At 44.1% G+C, this 27,067-nt stretch overlaps 1 protein-coding gene across 1 annotated transcript in view; it reads left to right on the top strand.

Annotated features, from left to right (window-relative positions):
• Positions 1–3,158: 3,158 nt before the first annotated feature.
• ARPP19 (cAMP regulated phosphoprotein 19) overlaps positions 3,159–27,067 on the top strand; it is a 46,893-nt gene continuing 22,984 nt past the window's right edge. Inside the window, exons 1-2 of the mRNA XM_069624848.1 lie at positions 3,159–3,419; positions 22,996–23,118. Coding sequence (XP_069480949.1) covers positions 3,360–3,419; positions 22,996–23,118 — 183 coding nt within the window. The 5' untranslated portion in view covers positions 3,159–3,359. The remainder of the gene's footprint in view (positions 3,420–22,995; positions 23,119–27,067) is intronic.

Genomic DNA, 27,067 nt, shown 5'->3' with positions numbered 1-27,067 from the left:
TGGGCTACACTTGGACTTTTAATGGAAACATCTGACCATACAAGAGCCATATAATAGCTGTACCTCTTCATGTATGGCTGTGGCTGGACATTTGACAGTGTGCTGGGTTTAGATGCCAGTACATGTTACACAAGGGCAGCATCTGTCATACGCCGTCCCTGCATACAAGTATGCATATGGCATATTATAAAAACAGGACTATTCCAATTCCTGTTCTACTGGTCAGGTATGATTCTGTCTTCTAATGTGTACTTTTGTTCATATGTTGTTATTTTTCCTGTAGGTTTAATTTTCCTTCTTGCTCAGTACATTGACAGGCCAACTCTAGCGTGAACTAGATGACTGAGTCATGTCACCAGTTCTGCCATAGCACCTGGCTAGTTCACTTGGGGAGTACAAGTGGATGCTTTGTGAACATTCTGCATGGCTATTCTTTTTCTTATTTTGCTCAAAATGATCCTTGCTAACCACCCATTTATTTTATTACATCAAAATTTAAGGAGTGATTTACTAGAGGAGCAACTCATGAGGGAGCCAATGACCAAAGGGGTGAGGGACCATATGAACCAAGGACCAGAAGAGAGTGATCAACCAGGTTGCCCAAGACCAGAAGTGTGACTGACCAGAGGAGAGCGGCTCACAAGGGAGTCAAGGACCAAAGGGGCAACAGAAAAGAGGAGCAACTCTCAAGGGCGTTGCTGCCAAGTGGGAGCCCAATTTCATGTTTGACCCCATGGGTCAGTCCTGGATTTTCACTTTGCGTGCTGGTCCTTGCAGCCCATATTTATAATGGGAAAAACAAAACTACCAGTCCTAGCATTTAACAGAAATTGCCTGGACTGGCACAGTGTCACAAAGGAGATGGGGCTAGCTGGCAGGTATGCAAGGGAGTGAATATTGGGGTTCCTGGATTGGCCCTGATCTACCCAGGTAGGTTAATAATAAAAAAAAATAGAAAAATGATCAGGGTAGCTGAACGTAGTATACACACCTCATACAATTGATACACAATACTTACCAAAATGTCAGACTTGAAAGGCATCAATGATTACCCGAAAATGCCACATTTTCTTGTTGATTAATGATTTAATACACCAAAATTTGATTTTTGTGAAAAGAAGTATAAACAGGACATTTATCGATTTGGAAATAGTATCTCCAAATAATACAATTATTGTTTATCCAAGCTTTTGTGCCTGGATCAAACTCTAACACATATATACAGCAAATTAAGCAACATTTCAGGGGGGCTCCAGGGCCCGGCTACCACCCCATCCCCAGGGAAAAGCAATCTGCCCTAAATATCAATAGACGTCAACGGCACTTCCCTAAAATCTAGTTGCCGACAAATTCATGAATTGGCTCTCATGCAACAGTTAATTAAATCCATTAACGTACTAGCATTGTGTGCTGTATAACATATGAGAGGAGTTAGAATCTGATAAGCTAGCTAGTCATTTCTATCGAAGGGGCTTGCACATGTAAACTTGTGTTTTTCTGGAGTGATTTACTAAAGGAGCAACTCATGAGGGAGCCAATGACCAAAGGGGTGAGGGACCATATGAACCAAGGACCAGAGGAGAGGGATCAACCAGGTTGCCCAAGACCAGAAGTGTGACTGACCAGAGGAGAGTGACTCACAAGGGAGTCAAGGACCAAAGGGGCGACAGAAAAGAGGAGCAACTCTCAAGGGTGTTGCTGCCAAGTGGGAGCCCCATTTCATGCTTGACCCCATGAGTCAGTCCTGGATTTTCACTTTACGTGCTGGTCCTTGCAGCCGATATTTATAATGGGAAAAACAAAATTACCAGTCCTAGCATTTAACAGAAATTGCCTGGACTGGCACAGTGTTACGAAGGAGATGGGGCTAGCTGGCAGGTATGCAAGGGAGTGAATATTGGGGCTCCTGGATTGGCACTGATCTACCCAGGTAGGTTAATGATAAAAAAATAGAAAAATGATCAGGGTAGCGGAAAGTAGTATACACACCTCATACAATTGATACACAATAATTACCAAAATGTCAGACTTGAAAGGCATCAATGATTTCCCGAAAAGGCCACATTTTCTTGTTGATTAATGATTTAATACACCAAAATTTGATTTTTGTGAAAAGAAGTATAAACAGGACATTTATCGATTTAGAAATAGTATCTCCAAATAATACAATTATTGTTTATCCAAGCTTTTGTGCCTGGATCAAACTCTAACACATATATACAGCAAATTAAGCAACATTTCAAGGGTGCTCCAGGGCCCGGCTACCACCCCATCCCCAGGGAAAAGCAATCTGCCCTAAATATCAATAGACGTCAACGGCACTTCCCTAAAATCTAGTTGCCGACAAATTCATGAATTGGCTCTCATGCAACAGTTAATTAAATCCTAACGTACTAGCATTGTGTGCTGTATAACATATGAGAGGAGTTAGAATCCGACAAGCTAGCTAGTCATTTCTATCGAAGGGGCTTGCACGTGTAAACTTGGACATGGGACATAGTCTCTGCAGTGCCATTTATACAAATCCTCTTAAACATAAGCTAGGTAGTCATTTCTATCGAAGGGGCTTGCACATGTAAACTTGGACATGGGACATAGTCCCTGCAGTGCCATTTATACAAATCCTTTTAAACATAAGCTGGGTAGTCATTTCTATCGAAGGGGCTTGCACATGTAAACTTGTGTTTTTCTGGACATAGTCCCTGCAGTGCCATTTATACAAATCCTCTTAAACATAAGCTAGGTAGTCATTTCTATCGAAGGGGCTTGCACATGTAAACGTGTGTTTTTCTGGACATAGTCCCTGCAGTGCCATTTATACAAATCCTCTTAAACATAAGCTAGCTAGTCATTTCTATCGAAGGGGCTTGCACATGTAAACTTGTGTTTTTCTGGACATAGTCCCTGCAGTGCCATTTATACAAATCCTCTTAAACATAAGCTAGCTAGTCATTTCTATCGAAGGGGCTTGCACATGTAAACGTGTGTTTTTCTGGACATAGTCCCTGCAGTGCCATTTATACAAATCCTCTTAAACATAAGCTAGCTATAAGCTAGCAAGTCATTTCTATCGAAGGGGCTTGCACATGTAAACTTGTGTTTTTCTGGACATAGTCCCTGCAGTACCATTTATACAAAAACTCTTAAACATGGCAACCAGGATGTGGATCGTGACAGCTATCCGTCCGGCCGGCCTTGTGACGGAAGGGACGTTGCGGCCGCTCGTTGCGCGCTGACGTTTCAAGGCGTGAGGCGGCCGCAGGGGGGCGGAGCTTACCGAGGAAGCAGAGGGGTACGGCGGGTGGTCTGTCTCTTGTCGTTGTCGCTGCTGTGAGGGCTCCCTGCTTGGTGTTAGGGCCATGTCCGCGGAGTACCAGCCACCCCGGGCCTTCCAGGACAACCTGTCTGACGAGCAGAAGGTGAGCGCCTTGTTCCTCTGGTCCACCCTCTATACACACCGCTCCCGCTGTTGGGCTCTGTGCCCCGGCTTCCCTGTCACTATACTGCCACGGGAAGGAGTGGTAGGTAGTTCCAGGTCTACGCGCCCTGTCCCCCTGCACGGACCCTGCTTATCCTCCCTCCCCCAGCGTACCCCTTCCTTGGCTGGAACTTGTTCAGGCGCGCGCAGGGCGGGACCTGGCGGGATTTTCAGACGGTGCTATGATGGCTTATCCACAGAGCGCCCCATCCCTCTGTTTCGATAATGGTGGAAAATAATCAGGCAGCACCCCGGTCCCTGGCTTCGATGTAGGCCCCCACTCGCAGCCCTGGCTCGCTTTGCTCGCTGACATGATACTGCATGACCTTCCCTGCCCTATTTTTGCAGGCGGTCTTCCGTCCAAGCTTCTTGCCTCAGGGCCTGGCCCGCGTTCTGTGATTCTCCGGGCTAGTGCAATTGGGATGCAGCACACAAGTGGTTATTTAGCCTCGTTCAGTTTCATGTGTACACGTTTTTTGTAACCAAATGCATCATACAAGCAAACCTGTTTATACAGATGATAGTCCACACAACATGCATAATACGTGTATCCTCTCATTTAAGACAAGTGGTGCACAACACCCGAAATTGTCGGTTTTGTTCACTTGGTTGACCTTCAGAGCCGTGACGGGACACAGACCATAAACACTGCCTCGGCTGTACCGTTAACAGCTGCACGGCAATTAATAATATAAGGCTTTTCATATTTAGCAACCGTATTATTACGCATTCATTTTTAGGCAATTGAAATTGTGATGGGGTGTTAGTACTTGCGTGTTAGGGAAGTGATTGGAGCGAGTTAGGGAAGTGATTGGAGGGGTATGTATGGGGGACCGGGGGTAGTTCAATCTCACAGCAGTCAAGTGTGTGGTTTCAGAAGTGAAGGAGAGTTAACTTCTTGTAACATTGAAGCTGCAACAAAATAGCCTCATTAAAATGTGTAAAGAAGCTAAATTCCCCTGCTCAAGTTTGCCCCTCCTTGACAGTCTCTGAAGCTAGCCCCTCTCCCAACATTAGAACGGTTAGCCCCACTCAAATGTTTGCCTAGTTGCACCTACATGCTTGTTTAAAACTAAATAAGTGAATGAGGGTGACCCTGGGTTATTATAGATGAAAACCATGGTCTGGTTAATCAACCAAAGGTAGTCACTTTCTCCTGGAATATTCTCAAACTTCGCGTAAGTACTCTTATAATGGAGAAGAGGAGAGCACACAATCTTGACCCCATACAGCGAAAGGCCTCATCCATCTTCAAACTTTATTTCACATGTATGCTCTTCCAGTCTAAGGCATGGGATGAAGACAATCGCACCCTCAATGATCCACGTCACACCATTTCTTAATCACGAGTTCATGGTCAACAGCCAGTGACAATTGCACATTTCGAGGCCTGGAAGCGTTTGTTGTGAGTGTCCTGCAGTTGGGAGCAGACATTAGAAACGTATTTTTCAATGGGAATAGTTCCTTGAAGCCCCAGACAATCTGCTCTAAACATCAAATGGAACCTTAATTTGAAAAGGCTCTGTTGCCTGATGTCAACCAAACTGCATATGGCCTGTAAATATCTTGGTGCTTTTGGATACGTGTCATCTAACAGTCTTGCTAAACCAGACATCCAGGTGAACACATTGGTGTGCTTTCTCAAGAGTTTTGCAGTTCTTTTCTTGCATGACAAGCAATGCATCTTTACATTTAGATCTGCAGAAATCCATCTAGTCAGAAACAAACTGAATTGTGTGCGTCAAATGGTGTCTTGGATATTAAGATTGTGTCCTCTGCAAAAGAAATGCCCGGTTGTTCGCCAACTTGGTATGCCAACTTCTAGGTTATTTAGAGTTGATGTTAATATATCAAAAAGAGCTGGGCTGTCCTAATGCACCAAATTCAATGTCTGAATGGGAGAAATGCCTTGTCACTCCACCTCTTCCACATGTAACTCGGGCTGAGTTTCTACTGCATAATTTAGAGATTGCAGACAGCATCTATGAGGATCCTCCTAGCTTAAAGAAAATACTCCCAACATTTATTGTGAGCTACTGCATCTAGAGAAGTATGAAGCTTGTTTTCTTAATAGGGCCCTTGTGTGCAATAACGAATAGAATAGCTGCTCCATGGTACCCAGCCTGTGCTGAAAACCATTCTGTGGTCAGAATTATTATTCCTGTCCTCAGTTTCTTGGCCGCGAAGTAGGTTTTTACATATTTTAGCTTTGCTGTCCGTAAATTTGATAGGCCAATAAGTTGCAGGGTACACATGTTTTCTTTTTAGATGGCTGTAGTATAATCTAAGCCAGTGGCATAACACAATGTGGGTGCCCCCTACACACATGTGCTACACCACATGCTGGCCAGGCCTGGACCACCATGCATGTACGTGGCCATGCTGGGGCAAAGATACAAATGTGCTCCAATCTTAAATCTTTCACCTAGCGTAGAAACGAGGACTGTGCCATTCTCCCTAAACCCAAATGTACCAGCCAATTCTGCATAGCAGGTAAGGAGATGCTCCTGTTGGCTTTGCTGTTAAAAATGCCATGCCACAATAGGAAATCCTGTCCAGACTGGCTGCAGAATGTTGGCCAGTCTAGACACAACACTTATCATGTTTGCATTACCCTTAAAAATGCATTAAAAATGCCATGCCGCGGTAAGAAACAGCTAGCACACTGCACCAAGGTGCCAGTCTAGCCACGTAATAACACTTAACAGGCCTACCTCAAAGATGCCATCCCACTGTAAGAAGAGGCCAGACTGGATGCACCTAAATTCCAGTCTGCACATTAAAAATAATACTTCCACACCCGCCCCCATCCTAAATAATCTCCTCAGTCCAGCATTAAAGGCACAACACATTTGATCAATATTACCTTGCTCAGTTACACACACCATTCGCTCATTCACCCAGCCATAGATACTCATTCATGCACACAGGGCTGTCACGAGGGGGGAGGGGGGGGCAAATTGCCCTGGCCTCGCGCTTGCGGGGGGGCCTTGCTGCTCCCTCTCCCGAATCAGAAGGCAGCACAGTCTCCCATGTCCTTTATTCACACAGGGGGCTGTGCTGTCTGCTCTCTGCCCCTGCAATGATTTTACTGTTTGTTGTGAAGCCGTTTGGCTCCCCAACAAACAGCAAAATAATGTCTACGTGTCGGCTGTGTGGATGCTTTTAAAGGGTGAATGGAGGTAAGGTAAGTGGTTTTTATTTTAAATTAAATTTGTGTATTTAAATTTGTATTTATATGTGTATGTATGAATGCATGCGTGCATTTGGGTCAATGCTGTTTGGTTTTATGTATGGAGTTGTGTAACTGGTAGATGAATGCATGGGAAGAGTTTTAGGTGAATGTGTGTTCAGCCCCACCCCAAAATTTAGCCTTCTTGGGGACCACTTCATTAAGGGGTGGGTTCATGGCATCGGAGGTGCACCTAGGCTAAAGTGTCAGGGGGTGTTTAAGGGGGCTGGGGGTGGTGACTAACACTTCAAATGTTGGGAGAGGCGCTAACATCAGAGGCTGTGAGGGAGGGGCAAACTTCTAACATCTTTTCACATTCGAATGAGACTATTCTGGTGAAGCTTCAATGTTACAAGCAGCTACCTCTCGCCTTCATTTCTGAGACATCACACTTAAGGACTGCTGTGAGAATGAGATGTCTTATGTCACCACTTCCCTTCTAATCACTCCCCTTGCATGCAAGTGCTAACCCCACATCATGATTTCAATTACCTAAAAATTTATGCAAATGAATGCAGGTGCTAACAGTAAAAAATGTGTTTGTTATTGCAGGGCCTTTGTTAACAGCGAAGCCAAGGCACCATTTAACGTTTGTGTGTTGTTCGGTCTGACCACGGCACTGTCGGACAACCCGGCAGGGGATGCACGACTGTTTTGAAAGCAGACAGTGAGTGGGGCCAATAAACCCATTGCACTTTAAGTCTCTTCCCCCCCCCCCCCCTTGGGATGGCATCTGGGCCTTTAACCTTTTACAGTTGAAATGGGCCCCCAAGTAGCTGCCCCCATGTTGGCAGTCTTATGAAACAGAAAACCCCCTGATAATCTGCAGCTTTGAACCTCCTTACTGCATTGTTTTGACTTAATTATTGATTTAAGCACTCCACAGTTGCCTTGGACCATTGTTCCAATCAGTAAGGGGTGCCCCAAACATCAAAAAGAACTGGGGCCCCACCAACCCTGATACATCTTTAGCTAGCCCTGCTCCCATTTCCCTCTGAATTCCCTGAGCCCAGCTAGGAAGCCGAAAAAGCTATTTCACCTTCCCTTTGTCCGCTAGTCATACCTTTTTACCCCAATTCAGAGGCTGTTTACTTTCATAGTGCTATGCTAATCTCTGGAGAGGTGGGCCATCTAAAAACTGAGACCAGAAGTTAAGATTTTGGTTTTATCAAAGTGAGTCTGATATCGCATGGATAAGTTTTTGTGCTCTGCATGTTTGCTTATGCTGCTTCTTAACGAGTGCTACGGGCTGGCGACACATTGAAAGATGCCTTCTGCCTCAAAGTGGCCAGGGGCTGGCGCCGCCCATGGACCCAGCTCGAGTCAACAAAGCCCAACTTTTCAGGAAGCGGCTAGAGCCCGATCTGCTCAATGGTGTTGCGCCACTGCATGGCATTTGTTTGGGTTATTAGGTGTGCCACCAATAAGCCAAACTATTGCTTTAGCGAACAGACAGTGGTGGAAATAGACTTTTTTCAGGGGCATCCCCCCTACTGCAGTGATAGAGGCCAGGTCCAGCGACAGGAGGATTACAAGGGTGTTGGGCAGGTATTCTAGTCTCCCCATGAACATTTGCCTCTTCTACTCAGTGGATTTATCATCAGCAAACTTCAAAATCTGCACCCCTTTTAAACCTAAAAATGCACATCAATATTTCCAGTACAGTGCAACATTGGCAAGGGATTTCACAGGGCTCCCGCTGAGAACCTTAAGTGGTCTTGTGGGGAAGTGTCTCACTTTGGAACCTAGCAGCCACGGTTTAAATCCCTGCCCAACATAGTTTACAACAACACACCAGCGCATTCTAAAATAAACATAGTGCACAGATTTTCCCAGATTGTGGAGCTGTATTTCCAATCTGAGTAATTATTTCAGATCCTGGGTCTGGGAAGATCCGTCCCAATGACAGCATTTAGTACAGATAGGAAGAAATGCAATATGCCGGTCAAGTGGCACAGCGAGTAGAGCGCTCGCTTTGACATCGGTGCAGAGTCTGCTAACGCAGGTTCGAATCCCGGCAGGGCCAAACTCGGCCTTTCATCCTTCCGAGGTCGATAAATGAGCACCACACACTGTGGGTAATAATAAGCAGCGCTCAGATACCTGAAGGTTCGTAGCCCTATATAAATGCCAAATTATTATTAATATGAGGAGGCACTTGTAGATGTTTAGTTATTTGCCCACCCATTGACTTCTCACCCAGTTCCTGCCCTCCCCACCCAAAACACCTCCTCACTGGAACTCTTTGAGCTAGCTTTAAACAAGCCTTGCCATCAATGTGCCTGCACATGTTCTCTCAAAGGAGTCTTCCGAGAGTTCATGACTTCATTGGAGTTGTAAACACGGAACTGGTGTAATAAAAATGTCTTAATCAGGTCTGCCATTGGCCACTCGATTTAAAAACACCCTGCGTGTCTTTCGCTGAAGTCCTGTTAAAAACAAGAATTGGCAAAGCCAACACTTTTGGCTTGTGTATAAGTGTTAGGCATTTGCCAGGCACTGCTATTAGCTGCTCAGGTACTCAAACCATTTTGCACCAGCACTATTAATGGCCAGCTAATACCAATACAGAAGTGTCTTTCCCATGCCTACACGAATGCCCAAACTGTTAGCATTGCCAATGCTCTTTTCGATTTACCCTTGATGCACAGGACTATGCATCAAGGTTAAAGCAAACCTACTACTTGACTAAATTGGTCCACATTGAATGTAGGCCAATCTAGCCAGTAATAACACTTATCGTACACAGTCAGCCTGGATATACCTTCTGTGGCATGGCATTTTTACTGACTGGGAGTCCGTGCATGGTAACAATGACATGTATTGACGCAGCCTGCATGGGCACATACATGAGAACAACCAGCATGAATATTTTTGTACTAGCCTATCTTGCGTGGAGAGGCAGCATGAAATGTATTGAAAAATGTTCCTGTGCACGGTTTGTGATTTGCAACTATTGGGATTTTCCATGTGCTTCCATACAAAACCAATTGCAAACTGTATGGATTGCTACCAAATTTTGCAAAGAAAGTGCTGTAAAATGCATAATTTTAACCCAATGTTTCAAACATTTTCTTGGGAGTGAGACCCCCCCCCCCCCTCCTCCTCTCAAGCAACCCTTGTTTGGTTTGTGCTTCCTCGCTGTGCTCTGTTGATCCTACCTAACTGGCACAAACTTTTAAACCTCAAGTTCAGAAATGTACCAGCCTCCACTGTACATAATTGGTCACTGTGTATATGTGTTTTAATGCGCGGACAATACGTAATTTATAACGTGCCTGTACAGTGCACAAGTGTTTCTAGGCGCAACAAGGCAAGGAGGGGGAAACAAGAGTAGGACAACGCACAGCTCTTACTAGGCCTTGTGTCATTCAGATCGAGCAAGGGAGGGGAGAAATGCCTAGGGTGGGGTAGGATGCAAAAGTGCAAGAAGAATGGACAAACAAGAGTGCAGCCAACGGGTGGAGAATAAGTGCAAGAGAGGGACTGTAGGGTTGCAGATACAGACCACAAGTGCAGGGGAGCCAAGAGGCAGTGCAGCATTGCAACAGGACCGGCAGGGACCTGGGCCCGAATTCAGAGCTTGACCAGTGCATGGATCAGGCAGGTGATCATCGTGGGAGTGGAAGAGAGAAGGCAGAAGCAAAGAGATGTCTTGAGTTGCTTCCGGAACCGGTGATGGTTTATTTAAGGGCTGCAGGGATGCTCAATTTAAGGGAGGCAGGGATGCACACCCTTTCACGCATACAAACATACGGCATCATAGAATGCTCACACGCATGTTTACAAAACAAATGTTTTTTCCCTTACCTTTTTCCACCCGATTTGTGTCCCAGGGGCCTCCTCTCTCCAGGCAGGTTTGCACTCTCCGCAGACGATGAGCGCGTCCTGGTTCTTGTCATGCTCGGAGGAGCTGTAGCGACTCCATCTCGTGCACACAAGCAGAGCAGAAATATTTGCTCTGAAGTCTAAGGGTGCCCCACTACGCAACTGATCTAGGCCTCGTGCCAGCTTGCATGAATTTCAGATCTCAAATTCATGCAGATTGCATTTATTTCTTAGCAAAATTATCAAAGAGCTGCTCAATTCTTAAATCCGTAGATTGGTAACTTTTCTGGTCCTGTTTTCTTACCTGCTCTTTGACTACTGCACACAAGATTTTGGGCACATTTAAAACCAATGGTTCAGCGACTGTCCCATCTCTTTGTACTCGCCTTAATTACTATTCACCTCCTTTTTAGAGCAACCCCCCCTCCCCCACCCTCCTCCTTGTTTAACACCAACCGCTATTATTATTTTTTTTAGAGACTGGAAATGCATAAAGCAGCGTTGGAATCTGGTGCCACATAATTGCCAGAGGTGGTGATAGAAGTTCTGGGGGTTTTAAGGACAGAATCCTGTACTCTTGCCTTGCTTATATCTTCAACTCCAGTTACTCCTTTTAAAGGCTCCGCCCAACATTAATTTAACAGTGACACTCTTTGTAAAAACGCCACTTTTTCGGCAAATTGACAGATTTCAGTAGCGTACCTGATTAAATAATGCTCCTATACACAATGTGTTTCAAGGCGCAAAAAGACAAGGGGGTGGGGGAAGGTAGGAAAACAAAAAAAACGATTCTACTAGGCTTTGTGACATTCAGAACGTACAAATGCAATAAGAGAAGTGCTGGGGAAGGGCAGTGCTTTTCAGGGTGGAGGGCCCGTGGGGAAAAACGAGTACCAGGGGAGGCCAGGTGGACAGAGCATTGGGAAAGCGGAGTGCTCGGGGGAAGGAAGTTCCACAAGCTAAGTGCAAGTTAAGGGGATGGAAGGTCTACAAGGGTGCAGGCCCAGCCAGGCAAGTGTGGGGCCGGGAAGGGGGGGTGCAGGGTGGGTGGAGAGTCTTAAGTGCAGGGGTAGACTGGAATGGGGGTGGGGGGCCTGGTGTCGTGAATACTGGAGGAAGCAGTCGCCCAGTCAAGAAGAAGAGAAAAGGAAGGTCTTGAGAAGCTTCCGGAACTAAAGGAGAGTCAGTCAGAGGGCGAAGGAGCCCAGCACGTTCTTGAGGGAGGCACCTGCGGAGGAGAGATCTACCCCCCACTCTGCTTGGAAATCATCTGATCTGCAGAGAGTTGGAGCTAGATGACTGGACAGTATTTAGGGAGAGTTGGATGTAGAGGGGTCCCAGCCCCCAGAAAGCCTTGTGGTTGGATGCAGAGGGTCTTGAACTTGTTCCTCGCAGCAGCCGGGAGCCAGAGAAAGATTTTAGGGCTGAAGAGATGCGGCCCCTAGGCTTGAGGCCAAGGATATGTCTTGCAGTCCTATTTTGGATTAGTTGAAGAGGGGGAAGGGAGGATGGTGTAATTCCATATCGTAGTTCTTAGTATTAACTAATTTAATTTCTCCTAATGATCTCTGAGCTGCGATACACCGAGACGCATGTACATCTTACAGCCTGGCGAAGGAGCTATTGTAAGGTCAATAGATGGCAAGCATTGGGCAAAGGAGCTGTAGGACTAGACTAAGAATATCGCACCATAAAAAGCAACAAGAGGTTGAGGGGAAATAAAATGCCCACTTCTAACCAACCCTTGTATAGGTACGTAACCTTTTAGACGCAAACAAAAAAGGGTTGGAGGGGCAGCAAGCTCTATTGTTACCAAGTGATTGCCAGGGAAAAACCAGTGAAGCGCGAGAAAATATGCCTCTAGTACATTAAATTGTGAAGCAAGGCAAATGTAGCAAAAAAAGAAACCATTTTATTAACGTACAAATAGCACCAGTCAGTAGTCACAATGATAAAAAGATTGTAGTAGATTTTGAAGTAAAAATACAAATGAGATGAAACCAACACAATGTAGTCATCCAAATGGAATAATTACTGAAAACTGGTACAACAGTGCAAATGTATGATGGACAGCAATTTGGTTAAATTATGGGCTTCTAAACCACTGCCCTATAAAGTCAGTAGTGTCAAAAAGTGTCTTGTGCTGTGCAAATACGCAATTGAACCACATCCGACACTCCATTCATTCTCACCATCACTCACTCCTCCACATAATCTAAATTACATATGGCACTACAGTAGTGCTTTGAGATCACTTCATGCACCTAAAAGAGAATAGAAGGTTGAGGGTGTGTCCAAAACGCAACAACTGGTAACACAGCGTATCACCTGCAATAGAAAAGACAATGGGGTCAATGCCCATTTGTTTTTTAAACATATGTGCAGAAATCAACAATATGTGCTCCCGGTCTCGGAAATCAAATGGGACAATGCTAAAAGGGCAACCCAATTGCCTATCGGGCATGCACTAGTAGAGAGCAATTCAGAAGGAGAGGCAAAGCTGAACAAGAATTCTACATTTTGTATCATCATTATTCACAACATCTCGTTTAATGGTTGTGGATTAAACTAGAAATTTGTGATGGGCCTGAAGGTGCAATGTGCTGTTCAACTGTGATTTAACATAAGTGATTCCTACACATGCGCCCTAATGACTAGAGGAAAAAGCTTATCATAAGCCTTTTAGGCAGAAGATTCAGGAGGGTATTCTAGAGGATATTGGACAAATTACGGCTTTCATTCATACAGCAGGCCAACAAAAATGGAAGCTGTGTGCATGGGAGGGTCCCGCAAGTTGTGGAAAGAGGTATCTGTTGAAGAGCACATAGGGAAACCGGTTAGTGAGCTACACGGGGCTTCCTTGTTAGGTTGATCCGTTCAAGGTGATGTAGAAAAATGCAAATCACATCGTCTTAAACGGCACGTTCTGTTTACCTTGTTTCCGATATGAAAATCCTCCGCTCAAGGCTTCTATGGGCAGATCTTGTGCGCGGCTGCCTGGTGTGCTTGTCGGGCAGCAGCGTCGCTGTACACTGTCAGCAGACAAATTACGTTGTGCAGTGGCTGTCGGCTCGATGTGCTGTACAGCTCAGCGGTACAGCGGGCTGTGAAGAAGGGGGGAAAGAAATTCAGATATATTGGAGGGCAAAGTAGCCACGCCACAGGTCTTGTTCCTGTTAGCCGTTGCTGTCTCCTCAAGATTCATGAGCATGACAAGCATGCCATCAAATGGACGGGGAGCTTACCCGAATTGTGTTCTCTGCCATGCACAGACCGGATCCTGACAGGTTAGGACCCGGAAGTGTGAGGTCATGTGCCTCGCATCCCATCTGAAATACTAGATCGTACGTCAACCGGCGTCGTGTTCTCCATTGGTTGGGGGGGTGTTACATTAAACTACGTAGATATACTCTCTCCCCGAGGGAACACTAGCCACTCCCACTCTGGATCAGGCAGGGGGCGATGTGTCCGTCACGGTTACATTAGGGTTAAGGATCTCTTCGTATTACAATAAAAGACCACCTATTAATAGGTGTGGCGGTAAGTGTATCGGATCAAAATTATTTGTGATGTTTACTGCACATTAAACGTGTGGCAAGACAAACTTGCTCCGCATATCTAGTAGTCGGTGTGGAGGGCTCAATTGGGTTCCTGGGTGGTGGAGGGTGTACACAAGCAGTTAACCCCTGCGCCCATTTGCAAAACAATGTACATTGGGTGGCCCAATGTGCGGTGGCCATGGAAGTTGACAGTTGTGTTGGGCAAACTGGTACGTTCCCCGTGCATTTACACGTGAAGCCAATCAATTTTTTTTATTGAGGCCAGTTACTGCGCTTTTGGTCAAGAAAATGATTTGTTTGCGTAATAGTTTTTTTTGTCTCTTTGCAACCATACTTGGCAAGTTTGTACAGAACTGTCCACTTAAAATCACCAGGTGTACGCATGTTTTCTACCCAATGGTCCACCATAGGGGGCATTGTTGGTTCTATTTTTTTTTTTTTTTGACAGCTTTTGTGTCACCCCGATTCTTTGACTTTTCTGTCAGTTTTGCTGATGTAACTTTGGGACACGGGCACCAGATAGCATAGATCACCATTGCTGAATTACAGTTGGTGTGCTTCTGTTTCCACGGTGAAAGGAATCTCAGATCGACCTCTGTGCTTCTGCTGGTGAATTAGCAATGGATGCAGTGTCCGCAAGGGAAATGGCCTATCACAGGGGCGTTTTCCATGTCTCTGTCAATGTTTGTTTACGCTTTTTCAAGGAAATGTTGTTCCGGGTTACAAGGTCTTTAATATTCTTGCTCCGTTTGAATGCTACAATTGGTCTGGGTACTGGTGTCTCACTTTTGTCCAGAATTTTCCAATTCTTCAAGATTTCTTTTAATGCTGTTTGACATATTGCTATATGTATTGACGAATACCAATTTGTCTTGGTGCTCTTTAATAGAGCTGTGTTCTTTATATTCCTGGAGGGCCTCACGATGGTTGTTCTTCGCCCTCTTCAGAGCTTTCCTCGTGACCTCTCTTGGGTATCCTCTTCCAGGCTTTCTTGCATTTTTTTTTGGCACCATCCAAAGTGTCGGATTTGTTTGATCTGTTCCGTTTAAGCCTTAAAAATTGGCCTAGTGGGAGATTATCCCTAACGTGTTTGGGATGGAAGCTTTCATAGTGCAACATGGAGTTTCTGTCGGTAGGTTTGTTGTAAGGTTTCACAAACGAGGCTTTTGAGGTGGCATCTACCAAGATTGTGATGTCTAAGAAATTCAAATTGTTGCTACTAAAGTTAGAGGTGAACTCAAGAAAACTGTTTTGGGTCTTGATCCAGACAAGAAATTCAGAAAGCCATTTCTTAAGCCATGCCAAATGACAAAAATATTGTCAATGTATCTTAGCCATTTTCTTATGTTTTTGAAAAAGGGGTTGTTAATATGCTTGATCTTGGTCTGCTCGAATAGCTCCATTTACAAATTAGCAATACTAGGTGCCAGTGGTACCCATCACAGTACCTTGGATCTGTTGATAGAAATCGCCATTAAAGTGGAAATAACTTTCTTGCAGGCTCATTTCAGCACATCATAGAATACATGAAATGGGTGTATGGTCTGAGTTTTTCTTCTAGCATCTCTATGGAGGCTCTCTGGGGGATACTTGTGTAAAGCGCCACCACGTCAAGGCCTACAAGGATCTCCATCTCTGGGTCAAACGGGCACCTTCAACTTCTTTGATAATCTGCATGGTGTCTTGTATGTATGAAGCCATTTTGCAGACCAGCGGTTGAAGGAATGCATCCGCAAACCTGGACAATGGTTCCAGTACAGAGACTAGGAGATTTTTCATTGCTGCTTTCTCTCGGGTGCTCATGTTGGTGAAGGTAGATTTCCCCTTGTCTTTTTTTCAAGTGCTTCCAAATCATGTAGTACACTCGTCAGGAATACTTTAGCCTCGGCACTCTGTGACTGGCTGGGTACACAGTAGGTGGATTTGTGGTGTAAATTGGAGTCGGATATCTCTGGTTCATGCTTCGTGCCTTAGAAATGTTGGAAGAGATGAATCTTCCTCATAAAGTTGAAGAATTCCTGACGGAAGCTAAATGGGTCGTGTAGATTAGTCGAGACGAACCACATTCCTCTTTCAATAACCTTTTCATCTTCTGTGGGTATGTAGGACGATAGGTTACCATCTGTTTGTACCATTTGAAAATAGTTCTCTTGGGTGTATCTGAAAGCTTTTTTTTGAAAGTCCAGTGGGGAGTGCAAATTTTACACACCAATTTACCTTTTTTTGTCTTTATGGTTTTCTTTCTATTCTGCTTAGGTGTTAACTTGTCATTTTAAATTTGATTGCACCAATTCATTAGGTGTAAATACTTTAGGAGTAACAATAAATACGATGCAAGAATGCCTGATTAAAAACAATGATGTGCATATTCAGTTGTGGCTGATGCAGTGCACATATGAAAATGCAATAAAAGGTGTGCCTAGGCACATGCTGCTCACGGCAGGCCTGCACTTCTCTGAGCCATTTTCAAGGCACCTTTATCAATAGGATATAATCCTATACCTGGGAGCAGGCGATGTGATTTACATGCTAAGTTTCCATGACCGATTAGCAAGCACTTTGTCACCGCTCCATGCAAACATCTGCCTTGGTCTTCCACTCTTGGTACTTTGTAGTGGTAGCACTTAAATGCAGAGGCCGTTGGCAGGGTCTGCCCACCAAGGAGGTTACTAGTAGAAGCCACACTAACACAACCAGGTAACGACTGTCTCCCAGCGCCCAATAATTTTGATCCATGTGCAACCTAAAATTTGTTGCTAGATGGGAAAGCTCAAGTGTTTGAAGTTTTGGGATCCTTTGACTGCTGGGTGGGGGTTGCAAATTGATTCGAGAGATGTAGAGACGGGGGGTGTCGATCATGGGACACACTCGAATATCTGGAAGAAAGTACCATCAGAACTTCCCAACTAGTCAACCAGCCAAAGGACTTGAATTGGGGAGATGGACATTCAAGATGGGCTGCTTTATTTGCCTTCATGCACGGTAAGATTGTAGTAAATTGAACATTCACTTCCATGTGTTGTAATCCGCCTGTGATTTTGGTTATACACTCAAGACCTTTAACCATCTAGCACATCGTCGATGATCTAGATGCATTACCCGTAGCTGACTTGTATAGGTTAGTGCCACCCACTATTCACTCGTTTGAGCCACGTGGCTTCAGCCCTTGTACCCACTGGTGTTTTTATGGAGCACTATTAACTGAGCAATCCACTTGGGAGACCCAATATGACTCCATGACCCGATGGTGAGTGAAATGGTATTGGAGCAAGTCCTAAGCATGCACCTCTCGAGAATGCAATATGTGGGCCCTTCAAGCCACCAATGCTGAAAAGCATGCACGTTCATCCGGCCCAGCATGTCCACATGGCATGTTGACAGCAAAATCAGTTTTAGAATCCACAACGGCAAGGCTTTAAGCACCGCCATAACTGCTCTGAATAGCCCTGCCCCCTTATTTGACAGCGGTCAGCTAGAAGCCCCACAATAAGGACACTTTAGAAAACTGGTAGAAATAAAAAGGAATGGCCCACAAGCAAGGGCATGGGTGCCCAGTGGATTGTAGTCCCAACAAGATACACAGACCAGTAACCTCATATGTATTGACAATTGCCATTTCGTTCTCCACAAATCACTTTTCTCGTCACCTATTTATTTTTATATTGTCTGCCTCCATTTTAGTTCATTCTCAATTCAGAAGGGAGATGCAATTAAAGGGGAGGGCATCACATATCATTTAAGGGCTGTCTGAGCTAAACGTGACATCCACATAGTTATTTTTTTTGGCTAGGGGAGGCGAGCCTGCAAGCTCTGTAACGTGTCTCGGCTACAAAGAAACTGACCAGGGTTAGAAATGGCTAGGATCTAGCTCCTACTCCTAGGATGTTATTTCAAATGTTGCCGTCTGATTTAGGACCTCTGGGCCACAGTCTTCCCGTACCCTAATATTTTTGTCAGCTCATGTCGGGAGACCAAGCCTTTGGCGAACATTAGTCATTTTAAACTGTCATTTTTTAAAACTATTTTCATAGCTTCTAATTATAGTCTCCTAATAATAATTCAATGCATTTACCCAATAAATATCTTCTGCTGAAGTGAGTAAGGAGTATTGAACTTCCCTCTTCTGAAGATTCTCTATCGCTTATTCATCAACCGATGGCACCGGTGCGCATAAACATTCAACTTGTCCATGTGCTTTTTCACTACAGCTCTAGTTTAGTTCATAGCTGCAGTTTACTCGTAAGGGCACATACAGAATTCTTCTGTGCCTGGTGACTTCCAGCACACGATATGGTAAGTTTTAATCGGTGGAAAATGGGGGCAAAGTTTAAACTTCTACTGTATATTTTCAGATAAATTGGTTGAAAAAACATCCCGTGGGGCAACAAAAAAAACGGCATAGCCCATGGCTGGCTTGTTTTCCTCCACCCAAGGCTCCCCACGCATGCTCAGGACTTTCCTCCTAAAATAATCTGATCAAACAGCCGAATATTTCCTGCAAGAAATGTTTTTCTTACATTTTGTCGAATTTAGGGTTCCTAATGCTCTAGATTGGCGTCTTTGAAATCTTGGTGCCATACTTGATCTCGCATGGTTCTTTTATTGCACACTTCTGCTTTTTCCTGCGTTTCCACCATGTGCTTGTCAGCTTGTGCAATATACTATTTTCCTTTGTTCCTGGTAGTAAACTCACACTCAGTTTGACGTTAGTGGAGTCAAGTCCAACTTTCCTACCTCTGCTTTAAAGTGAATTCAGTTATATTTAGGTAAATGACTAAGTGTGGGCAGGTTAAAATTAAGTTTAAAGGGCCATTTGTGCATGATCCGTATAGATTTCCAGTCTTGTAAGACATTTGCTGACATGTGGTTCAAAAGTCAGACTGGCGGGGTTTGGTATAGTAGGAGTGAAGAACTTAAAATATAAGTTTCCTTTTGGTTCTTTCTCCATGGTCAACCACAGTTCCTTAATTTTTTAAAAAACTCTGGGGCTTGTGAATATTCAGGTTGATCACTCCTAATCGTGGGTTGGTCACGGCTGACATCTTTGCGACTGAATTTTCATATTGAAGATCGCTCAAGCTTTGCTACCCATGAGCAGTTCTCAACAAACGCATGAAATTCAGCAGTTGCAGATAAGCCCCTAACTCTAATTTCAAAAAGGCAAAAGATTTCAACCCATAGCCTACAGCCAACTCCTCTTGGAGCCGTGGGGAGGAAACCTTTAGCCGTAGCCCCTCTTCTTGTAGCAACACTTTGTATAAAAGGCCATGGCCGAAGGGCCGGACCATGGACGGCAACCACATCCATCTCCTGTTTCCAATGTCTGGCTTGCAACAATATTGCGAAAGATTGCATCCTGTGGACTAAGGCCATGGCCCATATTGTAGCTCACAGGCCTTGACTGGAGTCCATTGTCTCATTAGCAGTGGGATGGGATTGATGCCTATCCCTCCCCCTCACTATGATCTGATCCCACTGGCCATGACCACTACCTTGCCCAGTTCCTTTTCCCCTCCAATTCCAGGCCATTCCCACCTCGACAAACCATCACTGCTGCCCTCCTTTTACTCTTGGCGCCCTGTGGCGCAGCAAGCAAGGACCCCACGTCACGAAGACCAACTGTAAACAAAAAAGTGATGGGTGGAAGGTAGGGATCCAAGCTGCACCTCACTGATGAGCCCCAAAAAGGCCAAACCTGTCTGGGGTTGCTTGTGTTTTCATGCAGAGGGGATCTGGCCAAGCAGGGCTACTGCCATTGCAGTACCAGACTGATTTGCATATGGTTGGACCCCTTTTGTAGTGGCGCAGGCGGGCAAAAAAACAGTGATGTGGAAGGTTGCCCAGAGTTGTGCTAGTGGGTCAGATTTATTCAAAACCTTCCTCCCATCACTTTTTTGGTTAGACTGACAATTTTAATCAGATAATATATCGTGACATAGTGGAGAAAGTGTACATATTTGCTTTCTGGGTGATGCAGGAACTCATGAGCTGCTTAGAGTTTTGCTTCTGTGATCATATTCCTTTGGAACCCCTATTTGATGGGATGTCGGATTCTTGCAGAGAATCTCTGCTGCTTCCACCATTCTTGTGCGTGGGGTTTGCAGCCTTTTCGGCTATGGTGTGGGCTTGTCTGTGCATGTTTACCTATGCATATATGTATCTCGTCATGCATTTGCCGGTACTGCTAGGACCTGTCAATATTTGGTAAGTGTGTTGTACCTGTCCCTATGTAATTATTTTAATACATAACTAATGTCTAGGGTTCCAGTTGTGAATTAGCTTTTGGCATATTTTACATGTGGAAAGTTGGGAGTGCAGAGATTTTTGAAGAAGTAAACGCTAGTCTCTTATTCCCATCTTCTGTGTGTTATTAATCAACTTTCTGTGTACCTAGCAATTACCGCAAAGTAAGGTTATGAAACTCTGGCTATGGTACAATTTGGGCCTACATACACCTCTCGCTGACTGCATCGTTGAACTGTTCAAAATTAAAAGTATAACATAGGGGTGGCTGTGGTATAAGGTTTTTAACCCTGATGCATGCAAGCGAAGGAAGCGAGTCAGGAGGGTTTCTGGTGTTAACCTCTCCGCCTAACATTCCCTTTTTAAATAGATCGAAATTATTTCAGATAAAATTAAATTAAAAGCCCTAGGATTCAGGAGCAATTCTGGGGGATCTAGTAATATCCCAGTGCCTCATATGACGGATTACCAACAGTACACAGAATCATTCACCTGCAACAAATCTTTGATGTGCCCATCAGATGATTGTGCTGCCATAGAAACGGTGAATGCATTGTGCGCAAATATATTTATGCTGTACCTGATGAGGTTGACCCTACCACACCAGGGCAAAATACCACTTGGTAAATTACATGCCAGTAGAGATGACGGAATTTTAAATGGTGTGTGTGTTGGCTCTGCTAATAGTTTCTCCAAGGCAGCAGTGATGTTTCAAAGGACATTGTCTCCTCTTGTGGAGCACAGAATAATTGCTGTATTCTTTATAAATGGTGCCAAAGTAATATGCCGTTGCTGCTGAACACAGCTGAGGACGGTTTTATTTTGTTGGCTATGTATTTGTTCCTAATTTGCCCTGCTTTAATGTCATATCAATTTAGTATGCTTTCTTTTAGTACAGTTGTGCTTTGCATCATCCCGATGCCTTTGCTTCTCGTGACTGACTTTCTTTCACGTTACTGAAACGGAAGTTCCTTCAGCCTAGGAGCCTTACCTTTGACCTCTCAAGGAACTTTCCTCTGCAACATGCACTTTGTGGCCGTCTGGTGGAACGGTCTTCTGGGGAGGCTACGGCCTACAGGCCTTATGTTTGCCTACATGATAAAACAGTTCTGTTCCTTAACGCCAGGGTTTTTTTTCAGGGACGTCTTCTATTGCCACTAGTCTGAACACATCGCTAGAGCAGTGGAGGTGGCATAGACCGTTACAAACGTGCGTACCTGTTGTTCCCCATCTCCTTTGTTGGGCATTTTGGCCTGGTTTTAGAAACTAAGGAAGGCAGGAACATCGCCATTTAGGAAAAGAGGCATGAACATCACCTTTTTGGTGCTCGCTGATTGCTTCTCTAAATCAACACACCCTTCCTAAAACCCCAGCTCACCGCCATTTAGATTACTACAGCCATTCACCCCCAGAGATTGAAATATTTGAGCAGCCATTAAAAGTAGCTCCTGTGTGTCTGGTATTGCCCAGAAAGTGGGAGGTTCCTCAGGGAATACTGGAGTTGGGACACAGCACATGCATTTTTATTAGGATTTGTTGATGCAAGGCAAAGCATTCCAAATCTGGGCTGTGGTTGCGGAGAATGCTAGGTTTGCACCGCTGATTCACTTAACTTGTGGATGTTTGAGGCAGAAAAGAACTTGATTCTAGTATTGTCCCCCAGTAATAACCCAGTTCTTAGATGGGTACGCAGGGAAATTAAGACAAATGGCTCAAAGTTTAAGCTAGCCTGATTGATTAAAGCAACAAGCTGTGAACTTGCTCCACATAAGTTCGATCCCTGCACATGAATAGCTTGCAGGAGCATCATAAAATCCCAAATTTCATTTGTCTGATCTCCAGTATATATGCAGTGATATGACAAATGTAAACCTATTAAATTAATGTTTGTACAGATTAAGCACATTTGATATTGTACTAACTTAGAATCAGGAGGACTGATTTTAGTCAAATGTATTTGTGCTCCTGCGAACGTTCTCTTTTGGAGTCAATATTGTAGATAGTACATTAAATGCTTGCATGAGTTTCTTAAACCAAAGCTGGTGAGGGTACCGTAGGTGCTGCTCATATTTTACTTAATCATTGATTTGATTTCTTTCGTAAAACCAAAACAAATCGTGTATTTCTTAATCCGGTGAGGACAATTAAAGAAAAAAGGCGGCTTTAGAGAGTGTATGGTTGTAGTGTTGAGATCATCCTTTGTCGCAAAGAATTTATGTACACGTGTTTTTTAAATTGGCTATTTTACTATTCTTTCATTAAGGTAACTACCTATAAACAAGGAAATACAATTCTGCTGAGATAAGGATAACCTTTTTTCCCCTTAACAGTGATTCCCTAGTTCCTAATATAGGAAAAATCCACTCGTTTTATTTAAAAAATAAATTGCTGTACTCTGGCACAATGTGTTTTTTAAATTTTGTGTTGCAGGACTGTTGATATACAGGCACTAAAGTTGCGCTTTATTCAGTGTTAATGTAGATTGCAAAGTCAATGCCTGAAAATGTGAAATAATCTTACAGCACTAAAATAGGTGTACTTTTAGAACATTCGAATGTTATATTGTAGCTTTACATTTCTTTTATAGTGCATTAAAGGTGAGCACACACGAAGAACAGAGTAGTAAGCCTTTTTTAACTAAGCTTTTCTTGCAGGAAATGGATGACAAGGTTATCAGTCCAGAAAAGGTTGAAGAAGCAAAGTTGAAATCGCGGTATCCACATTTGGGACCAAAGCCTGGGGGATCTGACTTCTTGAGAAAACGACTTCAAAAAGGAGTGAGTTCCATATATGGAGAAAATTGCCTGCATGGGTTTATTTTAAGTCACCAGAGTAAGGTGGTCTTAAGTAAATATCTGTTTCTGCTAAAAAAAAAAAAACAATTTTAAAAAAACGACCAGGTTTTACTTTCTTGGCCCATGATGAGGTTTTTGCGGCACTGTATACCTGTACAATCTGCTTCTGAAATCTGCCAAAGCCGATGTTCACCGGAGCATAGGTTTTGCTTTGAGTAGATATGGGTAAATGGTCTTGGTAGAAGTTAAATATTTTGATACTGCTGTGATTTCATTCCCAATGCCTGATGTAACCATCACAGCTAGTAAGTGGGTTGTTTTGGTAATCTTCATTTAACAGAAAACTGGTCGCTAACCACTGGTTGCCTTTTTCTCTTCTGATGACCTAAATCACAATTGCTATCCTAGCTCCTTGCCAATACATCTTTCAGGGTTCTTCGATCTCAAGGTTTTTAAGGCAACTTTGAAAACACTCATTTGCTTAGCTGCTGCTCGAAGACTGTGTGTGATGCAGTGTGTTGTTTTTTTTTCCTTCGCCTTTTTCTTGGATTCGTGAAAGATCCTCTGACTATAACCACTTGTTCATGATAGCATTGTAAATTGGAACAGCAAAACTTTTTTGTTGACCCCTTTCTGTCTTTCATTCTGCCCTCCACTACAAATAAGTTCCTGATGTTGTTGAACGGGGCCTGTGAAGAGATTTACCTTGAGTTGTGGACAGTTTAATGATTTGTATAACTGACATTTGTTGCAGGGGTGCATTATGAAAGATGTTGTGGAATTACTTTGTGCTGTGTTGCAGGGGTGAGGGGTAGATGTGTGTCTTGTGTCTGGAGTTTATGTTGTGTTGGTTGTAAACCCTAGGGATGTTTTTCTTTACTGTTGCTGGTTACTTCAAATTTGAAGAACTGTTTTGAATATGTTTTCGGAAGTTGCATCAAATCGTAGTTGTGACCCTCTGCATTTTGAGTTTTATTTTGTTCATGATTGTTGATTTAATATGAATATTTAAAAAGTTCCTGAGTCCAACGCTTTACTTCAGTACGTGTTGCAATACACATTTAAAACAATATCCCAGTTATCAGTTGCATTTAATTTTTCTCTTCTGCCACTCTGGCGTCTCTCTCAATTGTTCCAATATCCCACTGAATCCAATATGTTCCCAAGCTGGTCATTGATGAGTTACAGCCAGCCAGTGTTTTCACCTGTGGTGTCCTTTCCCTGTACATTTGGGAAAACGAGATTAAGGGGAGGGTCCACAAGTCTGATTACAGGGAGAATAAGTCAACAGATACAGGCAATAAGTAAGTTTAATTACAGATGGTCTGTTTGGTTATACATACATAGTCAATACAAGGGGGTGCGTAGGAGGCAACAGTAGGAGTCAGTTGAAAAATGTGGTTTTGAGACTTTTGCGGAAAGTGGTGAGGGAGGTTTCAGCTCGAAGGGCGTTGAGCATAGCGTTCCATAGTTTGGGGGCTAGGTGAGGAAATCTTATGCCCCCTGCTTTAGCTCTTTTGATGGGCAGGATGCGCTGTTGGTTAGCGTGGTGCGCTCTTTTGGGACGCGCAGAGGTCTGTTGGTTTCGGGTAGGTAGGAGGGGGTAGAAGGGCTGAGGCATTTATGGGTTAAGGTAAGAGTCTTAAATGTGATTCTTTCCTTAACTGGGAGCCAGTGGGCATCTTGTCTGGCATGTGTAATGTGGTCTGTTTTGGGGCTGCTCTGAGTACGCTACTCTAGACAATTCGGAGACGGTTTAGATTTTTTTTTGCTGCAGTGCCTAACTTGTCACACATAGTGGCTCTAGCGATTAGAGAGGCAGTTTTGGTTAGAGAGGAATGGTTTGATGGCGTTTATTAGTTTGGTGGTGTGGGCAGAGGCAATGGCCCTGGCCTGTCTGTTCATGGAGAGGGTGGAGTCAAGATGAACCCCAAGGGTCTTAAAGGCATGGTCTAGTAAAAATTTGTATTGTCCCTACGGGTCGGCCATGTTTTTTTAAGCCTAAGTGGCTTGATTTTAGAAAACTTTCCTATGGACCTTACCCGAGTTTTCGTCCATTAAACGCACGCGAAAACAAGCACCAGGGAGCCGCCATTTTCTGATAATCCTATCTTTTCCCCGATCGCCCTGGCTGACCTGCTTTTGCGGCACTAAATCAATTCCCCCGCCCCTGAGCCTGACATTATCAAAACATTCATATTCCCCGCCTCTCCCCGTGACGTTACTGTGCTGCCTAGGCAAACGCGCCCAGTCGTCTTCTACGCGACTCCACACAGAACCCGGAAACCAACACAGATCAACTCACAACACAGCGCGCCACAATTCGGAATATGAAACTGTACTTTAAAATGAAACGGCAACACGGTACATTTGGTAAAGTACATTTATTTGACATTAAATGTTTAGAGAATATTCAGCAATTGACATATGAACTCCGGAAGCCATTTATTTTCTTTTATCTGTATCCGCAATAACTGTTCCGTTTCATCTTGAGTCACGCGCTGTTCCTTTATGGTACACAGGGTGTTCATTTTCGTAAAAAGAATCACTTTGGAAGCACGGTGAACCGCAAGGCTGTTCCATCAACTAGGCACTAGTCCAGCCAAAAGGTTGATATGTTGCTTCTAGCCACTAGTACAGCGTAAGGGCATGTGGGCCCTTGTCGATCGTCCCATAATATGGTGATCGTGCTCCAGTTGTTGACACGAAGCTGCAGGTGTCTGCTGAAGAATCCATCCGCCGGTGTCTCAAACAGATGGCAGTGGCAGAAAGGGATCAAATACCTGTTATGAAAACAAAAAAATGATAATTAGTCTCGCTAGCCGAACTTCATTAATATTACTCATTTTATTTATTACGGCCGATCAGAAACTATTTGCTTGCAAGGATAGTTCAATGGAATGTTCGTCTCTAAAATCAATGCGAAAAGTAACGAGCTAAATTGAGGCCAACACACAATGATAAACGACAGTCTACATGCGTGAGGAATGATATGATATATGATATGGCATGTGTAACGCGCCTATACTCAAGTGTTTCTAGGTGTGACGAGGCAGGTGGGGAACAAGGGCGGGCAGACAGACAACGATCCTACTAGGCCCGGTGTCTTTCTGATCGCGCTTGGGGAAGGGCTGTACATGGTTAGTTGAATACAAATTAAATAATAGGGCCAGCTGGTGGCAAGTGCAAGGTAAATGCCGGGAGAAGGGGCTGAAGGATACAGAGACAGTCCCGTAGTGCAGGTAGGCAGTGCAGGGAAAAGTGGCTGGGCCAAGGACCGAGATCGGTGAGACCAGTGGACCTGCATGCCCATGTGCCCACTACGAACAGTTTTACTTGCTTTTCCTAGCTCTTCATTCATTCATTTATTCATGCATCCATTAATTAAATCTTCATTCCGGTATAAAAGCGTGTAAGATTTACTTGCATTATATTTGAAATTTCCATTGTGTCTCTTCGTAATGCAGTCTGTAAAACGGACCGTGCTCGATTTTTCGTATACTGACCTAAAATGAAACTCGGTCCAGTTTCTGAATTTTCTGCCTTTATCGTCTCTTAAGTTATTGCGCACTCCCTTCAAATGTAGTTCTTTCGGCATGGTCCCTGTCTCAAGGTCAAAAAACAATAGACCCTTATACTTCCAGTGCGACTTGTGGGCCTCATCTGGGCGCTGTCCTTCGCATTCTTTATTTGCAACATCACGTAGTATAGGCATCTGTGAGAACTTGAAGTTTAGAATCGGTCTATGTAGTGCGCCTCAATGTGCAAATGCGAACTGGCTTCTCTCCCAAATGCCACGGCCCGCTTGGCTGGCACGTTCTAATTGCCCCAATTTTGACCCCGTTGTCTGCGAGCTTTGCAGCCCAAATTGAGACATTTAATTTTTGGCAGAAGGTCGGGGAAAGTATAAAGTACCACAGGAGTTGAGTTA

Source organism: Ambystoma mexicanum, chromosome 11, assembly GCF_040938575.1.
Source record: "Ambystoma mexicanum isolate Mex_15411 chromosome 11, UKY_AmexF1_1, whole genome shotgun sequence".
In the NCBI taxonomy this organism is placed as follows: domain Eukaryota; kingdom Metazoa; phylum Chordata; class Amphibia; order Caudata; family Ambystomatidae; genus Ambystoma; species Ambystoma mexicanum.
Note: the sequence above shows the minus strand (reverse complement) of the source record. Positions and strands in the feature narration are given on the sequence as shown.